Source organism: Marmota monax, unplaced genomic scaffold (genome assembly GCF_021218885.2).
Source record: "Marmota monax isolate L192 unplaced genomic scaffold, Marmota_monax_Labrador192_F-V1.1 WCK01_AAM20220418_F8-fsc00030, whole genome shotgun sequence".
Lineage (NCBI taxonomy): Eukaryota > Metazoa > Chordata > Mammalia > Rodentia > Sciuridae > Marmota > Marmota monax.
In genome coordinates, this window is record NW_026691988.1 from 1,855,931 (window position 1) to 1,877,679 (window position 21,749).

At 34.7% G+C, this 21,749-nt stretch overlaps 1 protein-coding gene across 6 annotated transcripts in view; it reads left to right on the forward strand.

Annotated features, from left to right (window-relative positions):
- Lama2 (laminin subunit alpha 2) overlaps positions 1 to 21,749 on the forward strand; it is a 564,351-nt gene that overhangs the window by 520,913 nt on the left and 21,689 nt on the right. For 5 of the 6 annotated variants that reach the window (XM_058581053.1, XM_058581067.1, XM_058581070.1 and 2 more), the window contains 4 exons: positions 3,997 to 4,135; positions 9,053 to 9,173; positions 12,289 to 12,465; positions 17,281 to 17,429. In XM_058581053.1, the coding sequence (XP_058437036.1) occupies positions 3,997 to 4,135; positions 9,053 to 9,173; positions 12,289 to 12,465; positions 17,281 to 17,429 (586 nt within the window). Of the gene's footprint in view, positions 1 to 3,996; positions 4,136 to 6,146; positions 8,627 to 9,052; positions 9,174 to 12,288; positions 12,466 to 17,280; positions 17,430 to 21,749 lie in introns of those variants that run through there. The other variant, XM_058581074.1, reaches the window with a different exon arrangement.

The window sequence follows — 21,749 nt, forward strand, 5'->3', positions numbered from 1 at the left end:
AACTAGTTCTGGCAAAGATATGGAATAACTGAAACCCTCCTACACTGCTGATGAAGATATAAAATGGCACAGAAACATTGGCTAACAGGTTGTAGGTTCCTCTACCCTATGAAACAGCCATTCCTATTCCCAGGCATTCACTCAAAACACCTAAAACCATATATCCATACAAAGACTTATGCCATGATGTTCATATTACCTTTATTTGTTATGTCCCCAAACTGAAAAGAAACCAAATATTCATCAGTAGGCAAATGGAAATACGTGGATTGTTATGTGCCCATACAATGGAATTCTACTTGTTCATAAAATATGAATAGACATACAAAATGGTTTGATATAAAAATAATTAATGAGTAAAATAAGGCAAACAAAACCCACATTTATATAAAATGATATAGACAATGAAAACTGATCTATAGCCACACAAAGCAAATAGAGGCTACCTATAGATAGGGCATGCAGGGAGGGTTGGGAATGAGGGTTACAATGCAACAGAACACATTTGGGTTGTGAATATGTTCATTTTCTTTATTGTGGTGGTGGGTTCCATAGGTATGAAGAATTTTAAAACTTGTTAGATTGCATACTTTAATCATGGGCAAAGTATAAGGTGTCGATTATATGTTGGTAAAAGTTTCTAAAAATTATACAAATATCATTATTTAGAAGGAGAAATCAGTAAGGATGTTGATGGATTAGATGTGAATGATGGGTAGGGTGACTTTTCTAGTTTAGGAGACTGAAAGGGGGAGACATAATGCCACCAAGTAAAATAGGTAATAGGTATTTGGGAGTAAAAATATCATCATTTTGGTTTGGAATATGTTTAGTACTGAAGGAAAACACAAATAATATTACTTCCCCTGTTGAAACTGTATTTTTAGGAAAAAATCAGGTACAGTCATATTCTTAAGTTATCAACACATTAAGTCTGAGTTAACTTTGAATTTACTCAGATGGATGAAACAGAAGTGAGAAAAGGAAGGGCATTAGGGAACATGGAAATCTCAGAAATGTTTAAAGAAATAGGGAAGGAGATGGAGAATGAGAACAAAAGCTAGAGAGCGTAAGATGCTGGGAGCCAAAAGAAGAAATTTCTAGAAGGAAGGGGTATACTTGTAGCATCAAAATATTGAGAATGCTAGTAGCATCAAATATTGCATAAAGATTAGGATGAGGACCAAAAGTACTCCACTGGGTCTGGAAAAGGGGGTGAAGGGGTGTCAGGGAGTGGAGTGTTCTCAAGGATTTTAGCAATATCATACTCTACAGCATAGTGGGATAGGAACTGAAATAAGGCTTTAGCAATTTGGATTATTGCTTCTTTTCAGTGACTAGATTAGTTGTTTTATATTAATTATTCTCAACTAACTTATAAAACTATTCCTCCTTGGAAGTCAAATACAGTCCTTCAGGGGCATTCCCCATCTTCCTGGGAGTCAATCAGTAGAACCATAATCACTAATAATCTCATATCCCCCATGTGCATTGGTATGGAAGCAAAGCTAAGAACAATTATATAGGTTTTCTTTTTTTTTTTTTTTTTTTATTTATTTATTTATTTATTTTTTTTTTTTTAATTTTTTTTTATTGGTTGTTCAAAACATTATAAAGCTCTTCACATATCATATTTCATACATTAGATTCAAGTTGGTTATGAACTCCCAATTTTACCCCAAATACAGATTGCAGAATCACATCGGTTACACATCCACATTTTTACATAATGCCCTATTAGTAACTGTTGTATTCTGCTACCTTTCCTATCCTCTACCATCCCCCCTCCCTCCCCTCCCATCTTCTCTCTCTACCCCATTAAGAGAGAGAGAGAAAAAATTACCCAAGTAAAAATAATTAGCTTATAACAACTCAGCACTGATCATACAATTACTTGTTAAGCCCCTATTAAATAATAGACTAAGTGTCTATTATTTAATGAAAACTCTTATTTCCCTGCTTACCTATAAAAATATGACCGAACTCATCAACTCTGAAATTTGGTGTTAATAGCTTATTTTTCTATTCTTTAAGGAAAGGAAATGGCACAAGAAATAAAAGCAAATATTAGCATTTCCCAGTGGAATCCACTTTGGTCACTATCTCATATGAAGGATAGGATAAAGCCCCCCACTAACTTAACAAAAATATGCTGTCCTGCACCTCCCTGCAGGAGTGAACTCCTGGGCCAGTGAGTTTCAATTGAATTGTGTTGCTGCTCTTTAATCAATTTTCCTTAGAATGATTTCTAAAAATGCATATATTCACTCAAGGATAAGGAAGAAAACTACCTCCCGTCCCTGGCTTGCCAGTGATAGAGGCAGAATCTCATTTCACAGACACCATTAAAATATCCACCAAGTCTGCAGAAAGAGACGATTTTCATGTTCCAGTCAACAGCACCATATAAAAACTTCTTTATGATCTAGATAAAAAGGAATATGTATGAAGGAGTCTAGGAAACAGTTTTATAAATCTATTTTCTTTTACCCACCAGTCTAATTTAAAAGATATATGTATGAAAAACTAATTATATATTAAAGTAATTAAATATTTGTACAAAATTAAAGTTTATGAACATGATTAAATTATAAAATCTTCCCTTGCTAACTATTTTTAATAGGATAATTTTTCTTTTTAGTTGTTTTGTTTGTTTTTATAGAAGTCTGTTTTGAGAATTTGAGGAACCAATAGTTTTGAGAAATTGATTTGAGTCATTTTTTATGTGGCAATTGTGTTTGATTTTATTGAAGATACATCCCTTGGGAATGGTAGCACTATCAGCTACAATAGAATTTAGAATTTAATATTTTTATGGTTACCAATGATATCAATTCTAAAAGATGTGAGTTGAGAGGAAATAATAAGAGTTAAATACTTCTTAATCTATGTTGCTCTTATGAAGTATTGCACTGCACATTAGTATGTTAAAATAACTGTAAAGTTAAGATATATGTTTAACTTTGTTTTACCCAGTATTTATCAAATATATTTGAACCAGGAACATCCAAGAAACTACAATCCAAAGAATTAACATTTAGAAATTCCATTATAACCAACTGGTTAAAGTGCCCATGTTCAACCTTGGGATAATTCAGATTCTGCATCAGGCATAGACAAAGAAGTGAAATCTATCATGTTAATGAACTGAATGTACAGCAAGGATCCAAACTGGGTGAAGAGGTTGAAGTAAATAGTGTGGTGAGAAAGCATATAATTCAGAAAAATCCTAGCTTGACTCTTACAAATGAGGGAGGAAAATCAATGATAAAGAATTTCCATTGCTAAACAATGCAGTCTAAGCAGAGGAATGACTCTTCTTTCCTTTATCCTAATTCTGAATTCTTATCTTCATCACATGAGTAATACCTTGAGAGACCTAAGAGAAAAGCATTAAGCCTGAGGGCTATCCCTCACTCACAACATTCAGCTTTCAAGTCTAAAACATGATTTAGCATGGACATGGGTCCCACTGTCTTGCAGGACCAAAGATCCTCATCTCAACATTTCCATGCACAACCATATTACACAAGAGCATACCACTTTGCAGATGGCTCTAAATTTCAATAGTTTTTCGAACACTGACATTTACAGAAAGAGCCACAACATATTTCTAATAAATATTAGAAATTAATTTCTAATTAACATTCATCTTAGCACTTCACCATCCTAATTTATTTTCTGACTACTGACCTGTATTATGGAAAACTATAGCAAGTGGTTCTTTGTCGTCAAGCTAAACTTCTCTCTTTTATTTTTATTGATGTGCCTTTTTAACGTTCAAGCCTTTATTTTCATGCTCCCTTGTGTGGAAAGGTCAGTAATTATTCTATTGGAGTTACTGTTGTGTCTTCAATTAATAAATGGTTAAATATAGTAGAAGCACTTGATAAAGTCAATGTTAATTTCAGAATTAAACTAAATTTATCTTGAAGTATCAGTGATGATATAGGTGTGATTGATTTGCTCCAATTAAACTTCCTATTTCCTTTACAGCCAACATATCCATTGTAGATATAGATACTAACCAGGAGGAGAACATAGCAACTTCATCTTCTGGAAACAACTTTGGTCTTGATTTGAAAGCAGATGACAAAATATATTTTGGTGGCCTGCCAACCCTGAGAAACTTGAGGTAATTTAGCATATATTTAAAAAGAAGGATTAAGTTTTAATTAAATGGTCATTCTGCTCACTAGAGTTCTGAAGTTTAATTACAATAGGAATGCCATATAACCTTTAGCAGCAGAAAAGGTCTAACTAAAAAAAAAAATCATTTTGCATGTTAGAACAACACCAGGATTTAGAAATCAAAGGATTAGTTTGACATCTTTGTTGAGGAGATGGATTAGAATCACTGCTTCCCTTATATGCACCTGCTGAAAAGAATTATGAAAGTAATTAAAGGTAGAAGCCAGAGTCAAATGTGGGTCTTGTAATTGCTGTTCTTCTTGCACATTCGCTGGAGGTAATGGCACTCTGACATTGCTTACTGTTCTGGAAGTTAGTCAGTGTTCCAGGATACTGTGGGTATAACCTATTTTATTGCTAAGCATTAGCATTATAATGGCATATTGGAGCTTTCCCATATGCCTAATACAAAACTGTATTAGTTTTTCCCATGCCCATGCCAATATTTTCATCATTTTTCACATATGCTTTTTAGTGAGCAGAATGGGGAAACATCTTTAGCTCATAGTTTAGACAGTTCAAAAAAATAACTAAAAAAAGTCAGAAATCTTCTGTACCATAATGTCAATGCCATGCTTATTATAAAACATAAGAAATACAATATAAAGGATTTGGTCCTTAATAAATGTGAAATGAATTTGATTAGAAGGGAACGAGTTGATTTGGATAAATCATTAGAGTTTACTACATACACAGTATTGTGTTTAGTTTGATAGTTTTTAATGGGTATAAAAGTTCTATCTAGGTGTTCCTACTCCACAAAGACAAATTACATTTGGAGGAATTTCATAATACTATAGTGGAAAAGTGTGGTGTCAGTTATCTTTTTATTTCCTAATGTAGCAGTGAAACTTTAGTCTCCTTTTTTACATCAGTAGCATGCAAATTGAAAGGTTTTTCTCCTGAATCAAAACTCATAGACCAGACATTATCTAATTACTAGTCTTTTAGCAGTCTGAGTTGATAAGCTTGGTGCAAATCAACTAGTTATGCATTCATCTACATTATAAAGTACTTATTTGTGTTAGGAATATAGATTTAAAGCTTCAGGTTAGAAAAATCATTGCAAATCAAATGCATCTATATAGAGACACAGTTATACTTGGACATCCAGTTTGGAAACAAGTATTCAACACACATTAGTTGAGCATCTACTATGTGCCAGCCACCTTATTAAATACTAAGGATTCAACAGTTGTTCAAATGTAAGTCTTACTTTGTAAACTCATTAGCTATATTCTACTGAGTGCATTCAAAATAAGGCTATCCATATCTATCTTCATTTATTCTAGTGGTGATTTTTAGGAATGATCTACAACCATGGATATGTAATTTCATACAGAAGAGATTTTGTCTTAGTTGTTTTGGAGACTATATGTCCAGTGAATCTGCTCTGCTGAGATTTTTTTTTAAATTTTCTCAGTATAGCATTTATAATTATAATATTATCGTACTATGGTATATTATTTCAGAATAATCTTTAGATGTATATTTGTGATTGACAAAGGAACCAAGCATTCATAATTACCTGTTTTTATGTATACAGACATATCTCATCATGATAAAGTGCAGACTATGTGGTTGACTTAAATTATTTTTATATATTTTGTTAAGCTCAAGTTATTTGTGAGCAGTATTCATAAGCTTCTCATAAACACAATGTTTGTGCATTTTCTCATTTATTATATTGATGGAATAAGTATTTTAAATTCATATTTCAAACTAAAAATGATTCAAGAGAAAAGTGTAGAAACTGGTCATCTTTGAATTCTAATTTCACTTCAGTCAAGGGCACATATCTATTTTCTATTCTGTCAGGTTTTTGAATTTCTTCTCTGTGAGATGAGTTTTTTTAAAAGAAGATTTATGGTAAAAGTTTATTGTTTTGCTAAATGAAAATGCAATTATAAGTAAATTGGTTTTTTTTTCTCTCTCTCTCTCTCCCCTTTACTTAGTATGAAAGCAAGGTAAAATTTAAATTTATGCATGCCTCCTTCAAATGCATGGGTTGGCTAAATATGGCTTCTTAGATAAAGCAGCAGTGCAGAAGCAGAGCCACACCTGCGCAGCTTTATTCATAGTACATTTCATGAGCAAATAATGCATTCTGAGAGAGTTCTCATGCTGCCCTTCGCTTACAAAGATGCTGCTGCTTCCCCACCATCAGTTGAACTGCAATTTGAGATATTTCACCAGCGACGACAGATTTGCTCTGCTTACTTGTTCAACCAACTGTGCAGTGCTCCACTCCTGACCAGTAGCACATGCTCCAAGTACCACTGCTCAAGTGTATGGGCACAATCTAGTTCCAGGGGGACAGAGCAAAGAGGTCTCTTGATTCTCCAGACTCTGGCTTCCCTGGTGCCAGGCTGTCTACTGAACAGTCTAACAGTGCTCCCAAATGCTTATCACTGCCTGGTTGCTTTTTGCAGGCCTGCAATTATACAAATATCCACGGGGCCTTTGCACCTCTTAGCAAAGCTGCTTACGTAGTTGCTGTGTTTTTTTAGAATTAGCTATGGAGCCAAGTGAAAGGAATCTCTGGAAATACTGTTTAAAACAACTGTTTGAATTAACAGTGAAGAAGTTTTCGAATGGTCCCCCTATCTTCTCAGGTGCATTAATTCTTACTTACAGACAGGCATTAGCAGGAATTAGCAGCCTTTGTAGATGAGTCATCAACCCCAGAGATGTGCAGGGTTGGCACACTCTGGCTAGAGCTGATGTGTGGTATTTTAGCATTGAAGAGCCTAACTATGCCAAATTTCTGGATAGGAGATAATGAAGTCTAACGGATCCAAGAAATTTTTAAAGCAAAGCCAGACTTAATATCAGAAAGTGGGGGGAAAAAATGAAACAGTTGTTTTATCTTGATACTGTTATGAGACTAGTCATGCTATATGTTTGTTGAGATGGATAAAAGGCAAAGTCTGGCTTCCAATTGAAATATATGTTAATAAAACTCTGGAATGGTACTGTGCAGCTTTGAAATTTGCCCTTGAGTGATGACCCTCAGGAAACAGAGACCTATGGTTACCATTAAGAATCTGATCTCCATGTGTCATTACTTACCCCTCATGATTTTCAGAACATTCAGCTTGCAAAGTCATTGTATTTGGAAATGGTACTTTATATTTCCATGAAACAATGAACTTGTAGGACAAATGTACTTTATTGACAAGACTTCTGAGAAAACTGTGATAAATCTTTCTTCCCCTAAAGGAAAATTTGGAAGCAAATGAACACTGCAAATGAAATTCACTTATCCCCTCTGCTTTTTACAAGAAGAATCTTAGCTCAATACTTACCTTCCAGTTAGGCATGTTCTTCAGAACTACTAACTGAAAGAACAGGAGGAGGAGACCTTGAGAACCAAAGGAAATGATCAAAGGAAAAGTTCTAGAGCGAGAGAGGGCTGGGGGTGGGGGACTGAATAAATACCTGACATGAAATAAATCACCTAATACACACTGCCAGGTTCTAATTTGCTTTCCCACCTGTTTTTCCTCATGCCGTGTGTTTTTTATTAAGATGAAAAAGAAAAACTTGGCATCAGGGGACTGTAAGGAGAGAATTAATCATTACCCTATCAAGCACAATATTGGTGTGGACTGGACACTTTTCAAGATATTAACACTACATAAGGAAAAATCGCATGTTTACCTCTATGTACCTTCACTGTTCAGCATAATTGTCACTAGCCCTATTGGCTATTTAACTTTCAGTTAAAAACAAATAACAATCAATATGCAGTTCCTATTGGCACAAGCTACCTTGCAAGTCCCAGTAGCCACAAGTGGCTAGTAACACTTGACTTAGTGCAGAACAGAATGTGTTCATCATCACAGAAATTTCTGTTGGACAGCACTGTTTTAGACTCAGGAGGGGTCAGTACCTTGGACATACTGCTAGTTTATGTTTATTGAGCACTTACATGTGCTGTGCTCTTTTTTTGACCTATCCAAATTTCACAACATGATAAATGCAGGTACTACCATTATTATTATCATGCCCACTTCATATCTAAGTGCACTGAGTCCAGGAGAAGTCAGATCACTTATATAATGTCACATAGTAACTCAGAGCAACATGCTGTTCTCAAAGGCAAAGGGTTCATTTTCCAATCTTCTGGCAGGTTGGCTTTGTTTGAAAGAGCAGTAAGCAGAAAGTAAACATTCAAGTTTAGTGTGAGTATAGAAGCCACTTCCCAACCTATAGGAAAAAATAATGTATTTTTTTTTACATTTAGTTGCTTTGTTTCATTATTGCTCCAATACAGAATATAAACTTTGGGGTCGATTTGTAAACTTAATTTTTAAATATATGTTTTTTAGGCTACATAACCCAGAAGAATGTTTCTAGGCTTTGCTTTACTTAAAAGCTTTTTTTAAAAAAATGTACATTATTCTTTAACTGCCTTCTCCAAAATCTCACTAAGAGAATTTTTTTTTCAAAATTAATGTTTCCAGCTATTTTTCCCTAAATTTGAAGTAAATTTTAAAAAATGTTTTTGTATGTAGTTTGATTATTCATAATTTTCTTCTCTTTAATGGAAAAAAAGAAACACTTCATTATGCATATGAAGACAATAAATCAATTAATTTCTATACTTTGTATGGAATACTATGAGAAATTATTTTAAAGAGAATAAGAAATACAACAAGACTTCTTCTGCAGAGTGGTCAACCAGCAGATATTGGAAAGCATGGTGTGTGCTAGGTACATGTGCACATGAGCAGTTTGATAGACATGGACCGAGCTATGTGCCACTTTGCTCCATATGACCTCCTCCCATCGTCAGAGACTTTGCTGCCATCACACTCATGATGTTGCTTTTGTTTTCCATTTGACTGTTCAATAGGCCAGAAGTAAATGTGAAGAAATATTCTGGCTGCCTCAAAGATATTGAAATTTCAAGAACTCCATACAACATACTCAGTAGTCCTGATTACGTTGGCGTTACCAAAGGATGTTCTCTGGAGGTTAGTCTGTTTTTAAAGCCTCCCTAAACACATTCCTATCACTTTTTCATTTACTTAGTTTGGGTGCTCTTGTTAATATATTTCTACAGATCCTGGTCTTAGCTATACATAAATGGTAAAGCAAGATTGAAGCATGCTATAAAGTTCTGTGATGGTAATGGTGTTATAGAGATTGTGCTCCATTTTCCCAAATGAAGAAAATGTATCTTTAATATTAATATATCTCTGGTTCTCCCTTCCTTTCCAAGAATACTTTTTCTCATTTTCTGTCATCTATTTTAGATTCGTTTTATCTATCTGCATTATATATATAGCTCTATTAGCAACATTAATTTTTTGATAATGTATTAGGAGTTTAAGCATTTAATAAAAAGTAGTAATTTGTACCATACCCATTAGGGTATAGCCCCTTGTCTTTGAAGTAATGTAGATGGGGACTTGCAACTTCCTACTTTGCAAAGATTTCTGTAACATAACAGCAAGTCTTTTGTTAGCCAAAATCTCCAGAATCTCTGATTTTTTATTTATTTTTTTCTTGTAAGAGGCCCTGGATTCCACTTGACTATTCCGCAGACTCCCCAGTTAGATTTGATTCATATGTGGAGAAAGACTGAGGACACAGCTCTGCTCTCTTGAAACATAAACAAAGCCAATTGTCAATAGAAAACATTAATAAGAATTTTATAGGCATTCAATGGTGATGACCTTTTATAAATAAGAAAATGTTAACTATATCACACAAATTTTTTATTTCCCTGATACCATACAACTGTTCATTTTGATGGCTTCTTTGGATTAAAATAGTTTTAAAGCACTCCAGTAAAGTTCAAGGAAATGAAGAGAGGACAGGGAAAAAGAAAGAGTGAATCTGCCTTCAGAGCAATGAGGTTTAAAGACCGGAACAGAACTGTCAGGACTTCATTGTTCATAGCCTCAGGCTCTAATTTAGAATTGGCCATAGACACTCACCCTGAGCTTAGGAAGAAGGAAAATGGAAATACATCAAGAATTAAAACTTTAAGGATCCATACTTGCTTCTTAAAGAAAATGTTACTGAGCATTTTAATCTTCAAAGCCTAACTCTCATCCACATTCAAAAGATATATACATGAAGATGGAAAACTGTCCAGAAAATGAATAGTCTGTATGCATGGAAATGATGATTCTGTAAAGGCGATTTGCAGTAACCAGAAATTATTTTACAAGGAAAATATGAGGCAGAAATTTGATTTGGATAAATATTGAAATGTCTGCACAGTAGTTTCATCTGAACTATCTAAAACTCTGTGATGATTTGAAAATTGGAATAGAAAGTAGATTACACATTTTACCCACTCTTGTGTCATTGAACTGGGCTTGAAACACTGTGGAGGGAAAAGACAGCCCACATGAAAGGATCGCTTGCTTTTACTCCAGCGCAATTCAGAACTTCAAAAATGAATATTTTAAGTGCCATAAATGCCCAAAGACATGCACCTGCTTAAATAAATGCAAGCACATTGATAGTAGTAAAAAGTCCCCCAGCAATTAAAAGTAATGGTGGTCTGTATTTACTGACAGAGAGACATTGCCCACAAACTTCAATGCAAAAGAGACCACAAATGAATATGCTTGCCATGATTCAGTTTAAATGCAGGGAGGAGCAGAAAGAAAGGGGTAAAGGTTGTGAAAGGTAAAATGAATGAATGGATAAATTATAAAAAAAAAAGGCTCTGTTTGGGGCTGGGGTTGTGGCTCAGTGGCAGAGCAATTGCCTCACATATGTAAGGCACTGGGTTCCATCCTCAGCACCACATAAATAAATAAATAAACAAACAGACAAAATAAAGATATTGAAAAAAAGTAAAAAAACATATTTTTAAAAAAGGATCCTTTTCCACACAGCTTTGGGATTGTCCATTTTGCACTTGTTTACTGTCTAAAACATAGTTTATTAATTTTATTTTATTGTGTTTATTTATTTATTTAGTTTTTGGTACCAGGGATTGAACACAGGAACACTTTTTTTATTTTGAGGCAGGGTCTCACTAAGTTGCTTAGGACCTTGCTAAGTTGCTGAGGCTGGCTTTGAACCCTCCTGCCCCAGCATTCCAAGCCACTGGGATTACAGGCATGAGCCACCACACCCGGATTAATTTTATAATCAGTAAGAACAATGGTATAATTTTCATTTTGAGAAATAAAAATAGTATTTTTAAAGTTTTGTTTTTAAGGCTCCAATTTTTAAAATTTTTTTCCAGAAAGTATTTACATATTTGATAACTAATGAACATTTTGCTTGTGGACTCATCAAGAAGAAGAATGAGACATAGACCATGTTCTACTCATCTTTCAAACAAAAAAATAATTGATAGAGTATACTCAAGGGATTGATTATAATATTTTCACGGAGATTTTACAAGGTAGTCAGGTGTTTTGTTTGAAGGGATTTTGTTGTTTTGTTTTGTTTTGTTTTGACACAAAAGTCTCACTATGTTGCCCAGGCTGATCTCAAACTCCTACACTTGATTAATTCTCCAACTTGGCCTCCCCCATACATAGCTAAAATTATAGGTTCAAGCTGCTGCATTGGACTAGCAAGGTAGACTTAAACTGAAAGAATATGTTATCTATCAATAGTGATCTCTGTTTTTAATCAGAAGTTCTAGACTGAAAGCCAAGGCCATCATTTTGATTTTTTTTTTTTGTTTGTTTGTGTTTTGGTGGAAGGGTTAACCAGGAATTGAACTCAAAGGCACTTGACCACTGAGCCACATCCGTAGTCCTATTTTGTATTTTATTTAGAGACAGGGTCTCACTGAGTTGCTTAGTGCCTTGCTTTTGGTTGAGGCTGTCCTCCTGCCTCAACCTCCTGTGCTGTAGAGATTACAGGCGTGCACCACCATGCCCAGCTCATCATTTTAATATTAACCCAAACTTCTCAAAATATTCAAAGTTCTAACTAGAAATAATATTTCTTCAACTGCATTTAAGTATTCAACATCACAATGGTTTTTATGCTTTCTAAACCACAGTATATTTAATAATCACATGGCCTTCGTGGAAAGAAGCATCTGCAATGAAGAAATTAAAATTCATTTCTAATGATTTCTTCTCCTATTCTCCTTTTACCCAGAATGTTTACACAGTTAGCTTCCCCAAGCCTGGTTTTGTGGAACTTGTTCCTGTGTCAATTGATGTAGGCACAGAAATAAATCTGTCCTTCAGCACCAAGAATGAGTCTGGGATCATTCTCTTGGGAAGCGGAGGAGTATCAGCACCACCTAGGAGAAAACGGAGGCAGACTGGACAGGTACTCTCACCCCTGTTAACAATGGATTTTCCCTTGTGCTTCAATTGCTTGTATACTTTTATACTCACATCATTGATTTCAACTCTCATTTTGGCTAACCAGTATTAATCATTCCATTTACCCTATTGTCTTCCTATTTCTCCCACATCACCTTCTTAGGGAAATTGACTTTTCTATATTTTCATGTTGTCAATTTGAGGTGCTGAGTCACACCTATATTTGCACCAACCTTTCATATAGTACTTTGCATATTCATATGTAAGTGGGTAGCTTATAATCTATTCAAATTATATTAATCTTCTTTTCTTTAAGGTTAACACTTTATCAGATCTGTAGAGATTCAGCTAAGGTTTGTTCAACTTAAATTTAAATTTCTTCTAGGATCAGCTTCCCAGTTGTACTAGCTGAGGCAATGCTGTCAGAGTTTGACCAATCCAGCCTCTCTGGACACAGAGAAGGACCTGGCATAGGAGAGGCAGATGGCACCCAATCGATAAAAGCATGAACCACTATAGTCCAGTCTCACTCAAGAATGTTAAAATAAAGCCTAAGGAGCATCTGCTTTGAGTATTTACATTCCATAATCATTTGATTCTTTTAAAAACAATCCCTCAACTACTCAGATTTAGGCATCAGAACTCTTACTTCTTTTGGTACTCCTCAATACCCTCCATTATAATTTTTCATTGTATTTTTTTCATTTAACCTATTTTTTCTCAATAAAAGCATTCATAGAAATTACCTAGCCCACCATTATCAGAAGAGTGAAATGCTTTGCAAGTATGGCCTCGAATGTGCACATACCTTTTTGAACCAAATGTGATTTTTTTTATTATATGTGTTTTTTAAAATTAATTTTAGAATTTAATATTTAATCTAATATATGTGATAAAGTCTTATCTTATTCTTTTTCTAAAAATAATATAGCCTGCACAAAATATTAGCAAATAGAATTTTAAAAAATATAGAAACCATGAGTAATTTGGGTTATCTCAGGAATGCAGGGATCATTTAATATTAGCAAATCTAAATATCCTATAATCATCCCAGTACATACAGAAAAAAACATTGGGTGAAACATAACACCCATTCAAAATTTTAAAATAAAGTGAGAAGAGGAAGAAATTTCCTTAGCCATCTGTAAAAATTTATAGCAAGTATTCTTAATAGAAAAATATTACAAACATTTGTTACAAATTTAAACCCAAGAATAGTTATTATTATTGAACTGAAAAAAGTATAAGTAAACATACTATAAGAATAAGTATAAAATTTAAGAATAAATATAACAAGTTAGACCTAGATGAAGAAAATTATAAAAGTGTATTGAAAGGCATTAAAGTAGTCCTTAATAAATGAGTGTATTCAACATGTTAATGGAAAGACTCAATATTAAAAATATGTCAATTCTCCCAAAAGTGATTCAATTTCAGTATCTTATATCATAATAGAAAGGAGACCTGGGTAAAGAGGAAAAGAGGGAAAAGGGGAGCTACTGGAATTGAAATTGACCAAGTTATACTGTTATATTGTTTGCATGTACAAGTCCCACTATTGTGTATGATTATAATGTACCAATAAAAATTTCCATCAATGACCCAAACCTCCCAAACTCCTGAAATTGAAGAATAAGATGGTAAGCTTAGACTATCAGATATCAGCGCATTATAAGAGTTTGGGATTGTAGTGCTGTGATATTCATTCATGGAAAATTCTGTCTGGTGAAACAGAAAAAAAAAAAAAAAAAAAACCCTGTCTATCCCAAGCATAGATGGACATGACATTTGACACTAAGTGGCACTGCAAGTCATTAAGAAAACAGTGAACCCATTCAGTGAATGATATTAGGATAATTGGTGATCTATATGAATAGAATGAAGCTGAATTTCTTCTTCTTTTTTTTTTGAATTGAGTATTTTTTTTTAATTTTTTTTATTGGTTGTTCAAAACATTATAAAGCTCTTGACATATCATATTTCATACATTAGATTCAAGTTGGTTATGAACTCCCAATTTTACCCCAAATACAGATTGCAGAATCACATCGGTTACACATCCACATTTTTACATAATGCCCTATTAGTAACTGTTTCTTCTTAATATCAAACCAAAAAGATAAATTTCAAGTGAATTAAAGTCTTAAATATAGAAAGAAAAATAACATGTTTGGAAGAAAATATGGAAGGATAACTTTCAATCTTGAGGAAGAGAAGGGTTTATTGAACAAAATAGAAGCAAAAAAATCATTAATTTAGAACTCTCTCTCTCTACACACACACACACACCACAAGCCCCAGCCTGGAAAGTTACTGAATATATAACCTTCAAAAATCTGGTAAATGAGGATTGGGGTTGTGGCTCAGTGATAGAGCACTTTCCTAGCACGGGTGATGCTCTGGATTTGATCCCAGCACCACATATTTAATTAATTCATTCATTAAAGGTCAATTTTTAAAAAAAATCTTATAACCAGCATATAAAAGTAACTCTTACAAACAGAAAAGAAAAACAAATAGAGACAATAATGAAGATTTGACTAGACATTTCAGAGAAGAGAAAACATGATTAATCCAAAAATATTTTTTAAATGTTCAACCTCAGTGTAATGTGAGAAGTGCAACTTCAGGCCACACTAGGTTTTTAGACCACTTAAAATGAGAAAACACTGGGAAATATCATTGTACCAAGTATTGGGAAGACCTTGGTCAAAGGAAACTCTCAATCACAGCTGGAAGAAAAGAGGGAGTGGCTACAGTCTCTTTGGAAAGTGATTTGGCACAATCTTATAGAGTTGAACTTTCCACTCCCATGTGTATGCCCAGACTCTTTCACAGCTGCATAATAAGACATGTACAAGAATGTTCATAGAAACATTTCTAACCATAGCAGAAAAAGTAGAAACCACCTCATCCTCATGAACCCGAGAACAAATAAGCAAACTGGCATTTTTGCATAATGGGATATTAAGAGTGGCCACAAGGAATAAGTTGTAATTAAACAAGACAACATGGATGGATAGAAGCCATATGGAAATGAAAAATGATACTATTTATAGATTTTTAATACAAGAAGCAGTAAATAACTCCATTTACGGGTATGTATATGTGCATTTTTAAAAATAACTTTTTAAAAACATGGAAATAATGAAGGTATAATCCATATTAGTGGTTGCCTCTGACATGTAGTTACCTCTGGAAGGAGGTAGATGGGATCAAGAAGCTCATAGGAGATATAACAATAGTTTCTTAAATTATGTGATGGATTCACAGGCAGATTTTACTGCACAGTATGAACACAACTTCATCATTTGTATGTATATCACACTATGAGGAATGTGTCAAATAGTCATAATAAAATATTTTTTGGAGAGTAGAGGGAGAAAAGCATTATTTCATTTTTCACTGCACAAAATAATCACTGAATAAACATAAAACATGAGAGCTCCTTGAAATCCTTTATCCTTTAATCCTGAAAAATAAAATTATTTTCTCACTGTTACAAATGATAAGCTAGTTATAATAGGGAGACCAGACCTAACATTCCAAAATACATTTCTACTACACTATATTTGTTTCCTTGCTCATTGCAGAATAATGAAGTACTACCTACTTACTGGCTTCAAATTTCTATTCATCAGGACTAATTAAGTGGACCTGAGTCACAGCTTTCAGGATATTTCTTTAAGTAGAGCATGTTCCTATTAAAACAATTAAAATAAGAAAACATGAAGTACTATAGCACAAAATAAATTAGAAATAAAATTTAATGTTCCAGAATTTTAATGATAATGAATATCTAATATCTAATTTTTAAAAATTGCATAGTGATTGTTATCTGAAGAAGGAAAGGAGGTTAAATAATACCAGTCTGTTGTAGAATCAATGCTGATTAAATTGACATGTTTTAGCTTTCAAAGATAACAGTTTTGATATGCAGAGGGTTGTTTGTGATTGTGTTCTGCTAAATGGGTTTGTGATGTCAAACAGCTGAGAAATGCTCAAGTAAGTTGTTTGTGGCTGCCCCTTTGGGGAATGGTGAGTACTAATCTAGATCCTCAGATTATTTTGTGCTGGACGTGGACCTGCGTAAATGATGCAGTACAGTATTGAAGACATGAGGATTTTGATAGAAACCATCTCCACTGCCATAAGACCCCGTGATCATGTGCAGTGGGTGCCCAGTGGTCCACAAGAAAGGAAATGTATTTGGCATCTGCTTTGGGGACGAGGACTGCATTCAAGCTCCCTGGGGTTCACAATCAGATATCAAAACCATACTGGTTGCTATGGTAACCATAGCAAGAAGAGGCAGACGTGTTTGTGGATGAAAAAATTATCTCCTTCTTTCTAAATGTGGGAGACAAGTTACATGTTTGTGATAGAAATCTATCACACCAGATCGAGAGCAAACTGAAGTCTAAACATTCAAAATACCATGAGGTTGAGAGTCAGACCTCATTTCCAGAGGCCAGCCTTGCGCCTGTGAATACAAGAGAGACAGATTTTGTGGACACCCTTTGTGTTCTTTTGTGAGTTAGAGGACCAATTCAAACACAGCTGTTAGATTCAGCATTACAAACCTGCTTGGCAGAGAACTGCTATATTACTATCTGCACTTTCCACATCATCTAACAAGCAAAAATGGTAAATGGTTAAAAAGACATTGCCAAATACTCTAACAACTCTGTTTAAGAAAATATTGAGTTGTCTTCAGTAAGATCTCAGGCCAGATGAAATTGTGGCTCTGTCAGAACATCTTACAGCTAAGCCATAGATGAGTCTCCTTTTCATCTTCAATAACCATTTCTCATTGCAGGCCTATTATGCCATATTCCTCAACAAGGGGCGTCTGGAAGTGCATCTCTCCATGGGGACACGAACAATGAGGAAAATTGTTGTCAAACCAGAGCCAAGTCTGTTTCATGATGGGAGAGAACATTCTGTTCATGTGGAGAGAACTAGAGGGTAACTATAGCACTAGAATACTTACTGTGTCAACTTCCTTTCCAGCCTTGGTCTCTGCCTGAACTTTAGTGTGTATGGATATACTATCCATCATAAAATGAAAAAGTACCTTAATTTCCTTTTCTTACACTTTGTATTTCAGGAACCTCATTTAGCCAGGCCCTTAAGAATTCTGTTCTTAACAGCTTTATCCTCTACAGGTCTCTGTTCCACCTCTAGAATAACCAAATGAATCTTCTGAATCTAGAGATAAGAAAAATCCCTCCTTCTTCATCTCTCAATACTCTCTTCTCAAATAAGGCATGCACATAGTAAAGCTCACAGAAAAGCTCAGCCAGAGCCAGCAACCATTGGCAGCTCTGATTTCATTCAGGTTCCAAATCAGTTATGGCAGCTGCTTAGAATCCTGTCACAGATACGGTAGCGTGGCGACAGCAGCTGCATGACCTACTGAGCCTCTTGTGTGAGTGTTTCATCCCTGTCTCCTCCCCAGGGTGTGCAGAGTTCCTGCAGTACCTTCATGAGGGATCGGAGTCAAGGTAGAGAAGGCGAATGGCCACTACCCCGCAATCCTTCCATGGAGACCTCCACTCCACAGATCCACAAGAGCACCTGCTCCTCTTGCTCTGATCTAGGGAATTGGCTTTAACAGTACACAAACCGATTTCCTGTATCTTCAGTTGTTACCATACTTAATACTTTCTTTATTGGAAAGTCATCAGTATTTTTCATCAAAATTTTGTACAACTCAGAAAGTTAAATTAGTTTTGAAGGACAGTTAGAGAAAAAAAAAAAAAAAAAACAGAAACCCAGAGACTTCAGGGGCCTCAGCCCTCCAAACAAGCAATCCATTTATTAGACTGAAGCATAGAAAAGAGCTAGACATCAAATACAATGAAACCTCAAAACACAGAGAATACTTTTAAATGAAACACAAGTATGAATGTGTAGCAATAGTTCAAACAAGCAGTTGCTATTCTGTAGCTAAAGATCTATATTTTCTAATTATCCTCTTGTATAGATAACAGTTTAGATGAATAATAAGGATTTCTTATCATCTAAGTAAATAATAAAGCTTTCCTCAGCTCGCTTTGTTATTATTACATAGAGCATTAGGTTGTAGGCTGAATTGATGCTAAGCATTCCTGCAGCGTCTACTAACCAAGATGTTTAGAAACCATGATTAAGACAAATGAGCGATCAATAGTTGGACAAAATCAGAACTTTTACCAATTTAACAGCCAAATATTGTAGTCGTGGTTTCCAAAAAGAGCAGCAGACTGGATTTTTGTGTTGAAACCTGAAGGAACATTTTAGAATATGATTTTACATGTCTTCTTGACTAGATTTTATGGCCTTTGCCAAAAATGAATACTTCTTACTGTGGGAAGAACTTTTTTAAGAGCTGTGAACTTAAAAGAATTTCAATTAAGAAATGCAAATTTGAGAAATATAGTTGACCCAAAATCACCCAAAATGTATTATTTTCTAGAGAAAGAATTTTGAAATCCCCAAATGCATTATGAGGTTGTACTAAGGTGTCCCTTTAACAGGTGTCTCTTCAAGAAGGGCATTTTATTACGCCAGCTTCACAGCTGTTGACTATCAATCCAGCCTTCATTTGATTAAGCTCAGTGGATAGTACTTCCCTGAAAACTGGTCATTCTGCTAATTGGCCATATAAACAAACGGTCTTGCCATTCACTGTTAATTACAGGATAATGTTGAACATATTAGTGTGTAGTCACTGAACTCTGTGCCAAAACAAGAACACATTTGCTTCCATAATGTCTTTTTCAGTGTTCTAAGGTCGAAACAGCATTACCCTCTACTTTATAAGAAGGTACTCCATAAAACTGATTAACCAGAGATCACTAATGTCCACCTGAACTTCACTCTGAAACATTTTAATGTTTCATATACCAATTCTATGATATTATTTGTCAAATATTACACAGACATTGCTTTTTAATTATTCTAAATGTACATGAGAAGTTTATTAATATTATTTCATCATGGATGAGAAGGAAGTAACTGAGTTGCACAAAATCACATATCAGAAACAGAAAGACAGGTTTTTAACCCAGACATATTTGTCTTAAATACTTCTATCCATGCTTGACAAACTATTTATTTTTACCCTTACTTGTGACCTTAAAGGTTTCTTTTACTTCAAGTTAATTATAATATACTTTACGAATATTGTTTTCTCTCAACACTTTTCAGACCATAAATGTCAGTCACCATTTAGGTTTTCCTAAAACCCTGGATAAGATAGTGTTTTTAATATCACCTCATAAAATCATTGGGTTTTGACCAAATTAGAGGACAGACTTCCCAAGATCAAACTTCTGTCTCCCCCTCTGCCTCTTTTCACTCCTCTTTCCTCATTTGTTCTTCTTTTCTACCCCTTCCTCTGGAAAAAAAAATTCTCATTTCAATCACTTTGTTATCTAATTTCTTGGTACTCCGGTGACCTCTGCTTTTTGTGAGTGCTCTAGCCTCTGACACTTCTTCCAGCATCTACCTCAGCAGTTCTAACTGGATGAGGGCCTGAAATGGCTGAATAAGCAACTAAGATAAGCAACTAAATTGGGTTTCTCCTCTCCGAAAGCATTCTACATGTAGGTACCAAATGAGGCTAAAGACCATGAAGTTGGGTCAGATATTTCAGGCATAATTGGGGTTTCCAGAATGAGAGCATGATTTGGACACTACCACCCAAATATTTTCTTCCTTATCATTGAGATCCAATTTTGTTCATGTAAATTAAAATGTCAAGATACTTAATATGCAATTCAATTGGTGGTGGCTTGAAGAAACAAAAGTCTTGGACCAATATTTTGAACAAAAAAGGAAAAGAATGTAAGTAATAAAATATTTAATTATGAGGGGCTGGGGCTGTAGCTCAGGGCAGAATGCCTGCCTCGCATGTGTGAGGCACGGGTTCGATCCTTAGCACCACATAAAAATAAATACATAAAAATATTGTGTCCATCTACAACTATATATATATATATATATATATATATATATATATATTTAATTATGAAACCCTAAGAATCAACCGCTAAAATTGTAAAAGAAAATGACAATAGAGCTGACCTGTCATAATATTAATAAGTAATGCAGCATTTATTATGGTGTTTTGCACAAAGAAGAAGAACCTCAGTAAAAAGTTATTACATGAATTTAAAAAAAAAATAGAAAACACACCAGATTCATAATGGCCACGTTGGTAAAGTCCTTCTGTACATAAGTACTACATAAATCATTTAGATTTGATGCACTTAATGTGTAAAATATGAGCTGAATCCAGCTATTGTCTTCTAGCAATGCCCTTATTAAGTAAAACAGCCTCGGGGGAAACCCTTAATTAATGTTTTCCAGTGTTTGAAGTAGGTATTTTTATCTCTATTTTATAAATGAATGAAATGAAATTGAGCATGATTAAATAACTTGCCCAAGGTCACAGCACTAGTAGGCTTCCACACTAGCACTTAATTCCAGTCTGTTCCTTCTGAAAGCCCTCATTCATTCCACATCACTACCCCAGGATCTAGTAGCAAAGGACTTATATCATGGTCCTTGGGGCAGAAGCCAACTATAGAATCTACACCAGAAAAAGGAGGGCTCCTGGCTCCTTAAAACTCTAATCAAGAGCAGAGATTTGCTCTCTTTAAGAGTGGCTTACACACTCATTAAAGCCCCTAGAGGCACCACTTCATCGGTAAGCAAGAGATTGCTTTTAATTGAAGGGAGAAACATGGGGTGACTGGAGTGGGGGTAGGGGTGTCTCAGTGAGTCACACATACCCAGAAGTGAGAGGCTTCTTAAGTCTCCTAAACCTCCAATGCTCTTAGCAATGAAGTTGCACCTCCTGATATTTGCCTACATATTCTTCCACAATCTCTTTTCTTAAAAACATCATTTTTCCTTTGAAACTAAATCTGACCAATTCCCTGTACACCCCCTTGAAAAGTGATATCTTGAGCCATAGCAAAATCCATCTTTTGTTCTTTTCTCTTTTGAATTGTATCAAAGTGGATCCATAATCAGTAACAATTTGTTGCCTTACTATATTGTTTCCAGTTCCACATGTGTATGTGTTTTTGTTTTGTTTTTAACTTATAAAATCAAGTAAGATAGCCCTTTAGGACTGCATTGTCCACCAGAGTACTTTGGTTTTATTTTAAAATAGGAAGTAAGTTTTCAGTGATCCATTTATGATCTTGGGGCTGGTGGCTAATATTGATGACATTTATCACTAATGGCACCCAGATGACTGTTGGAACCAAGCTCAAAACCTACTTCAACAAC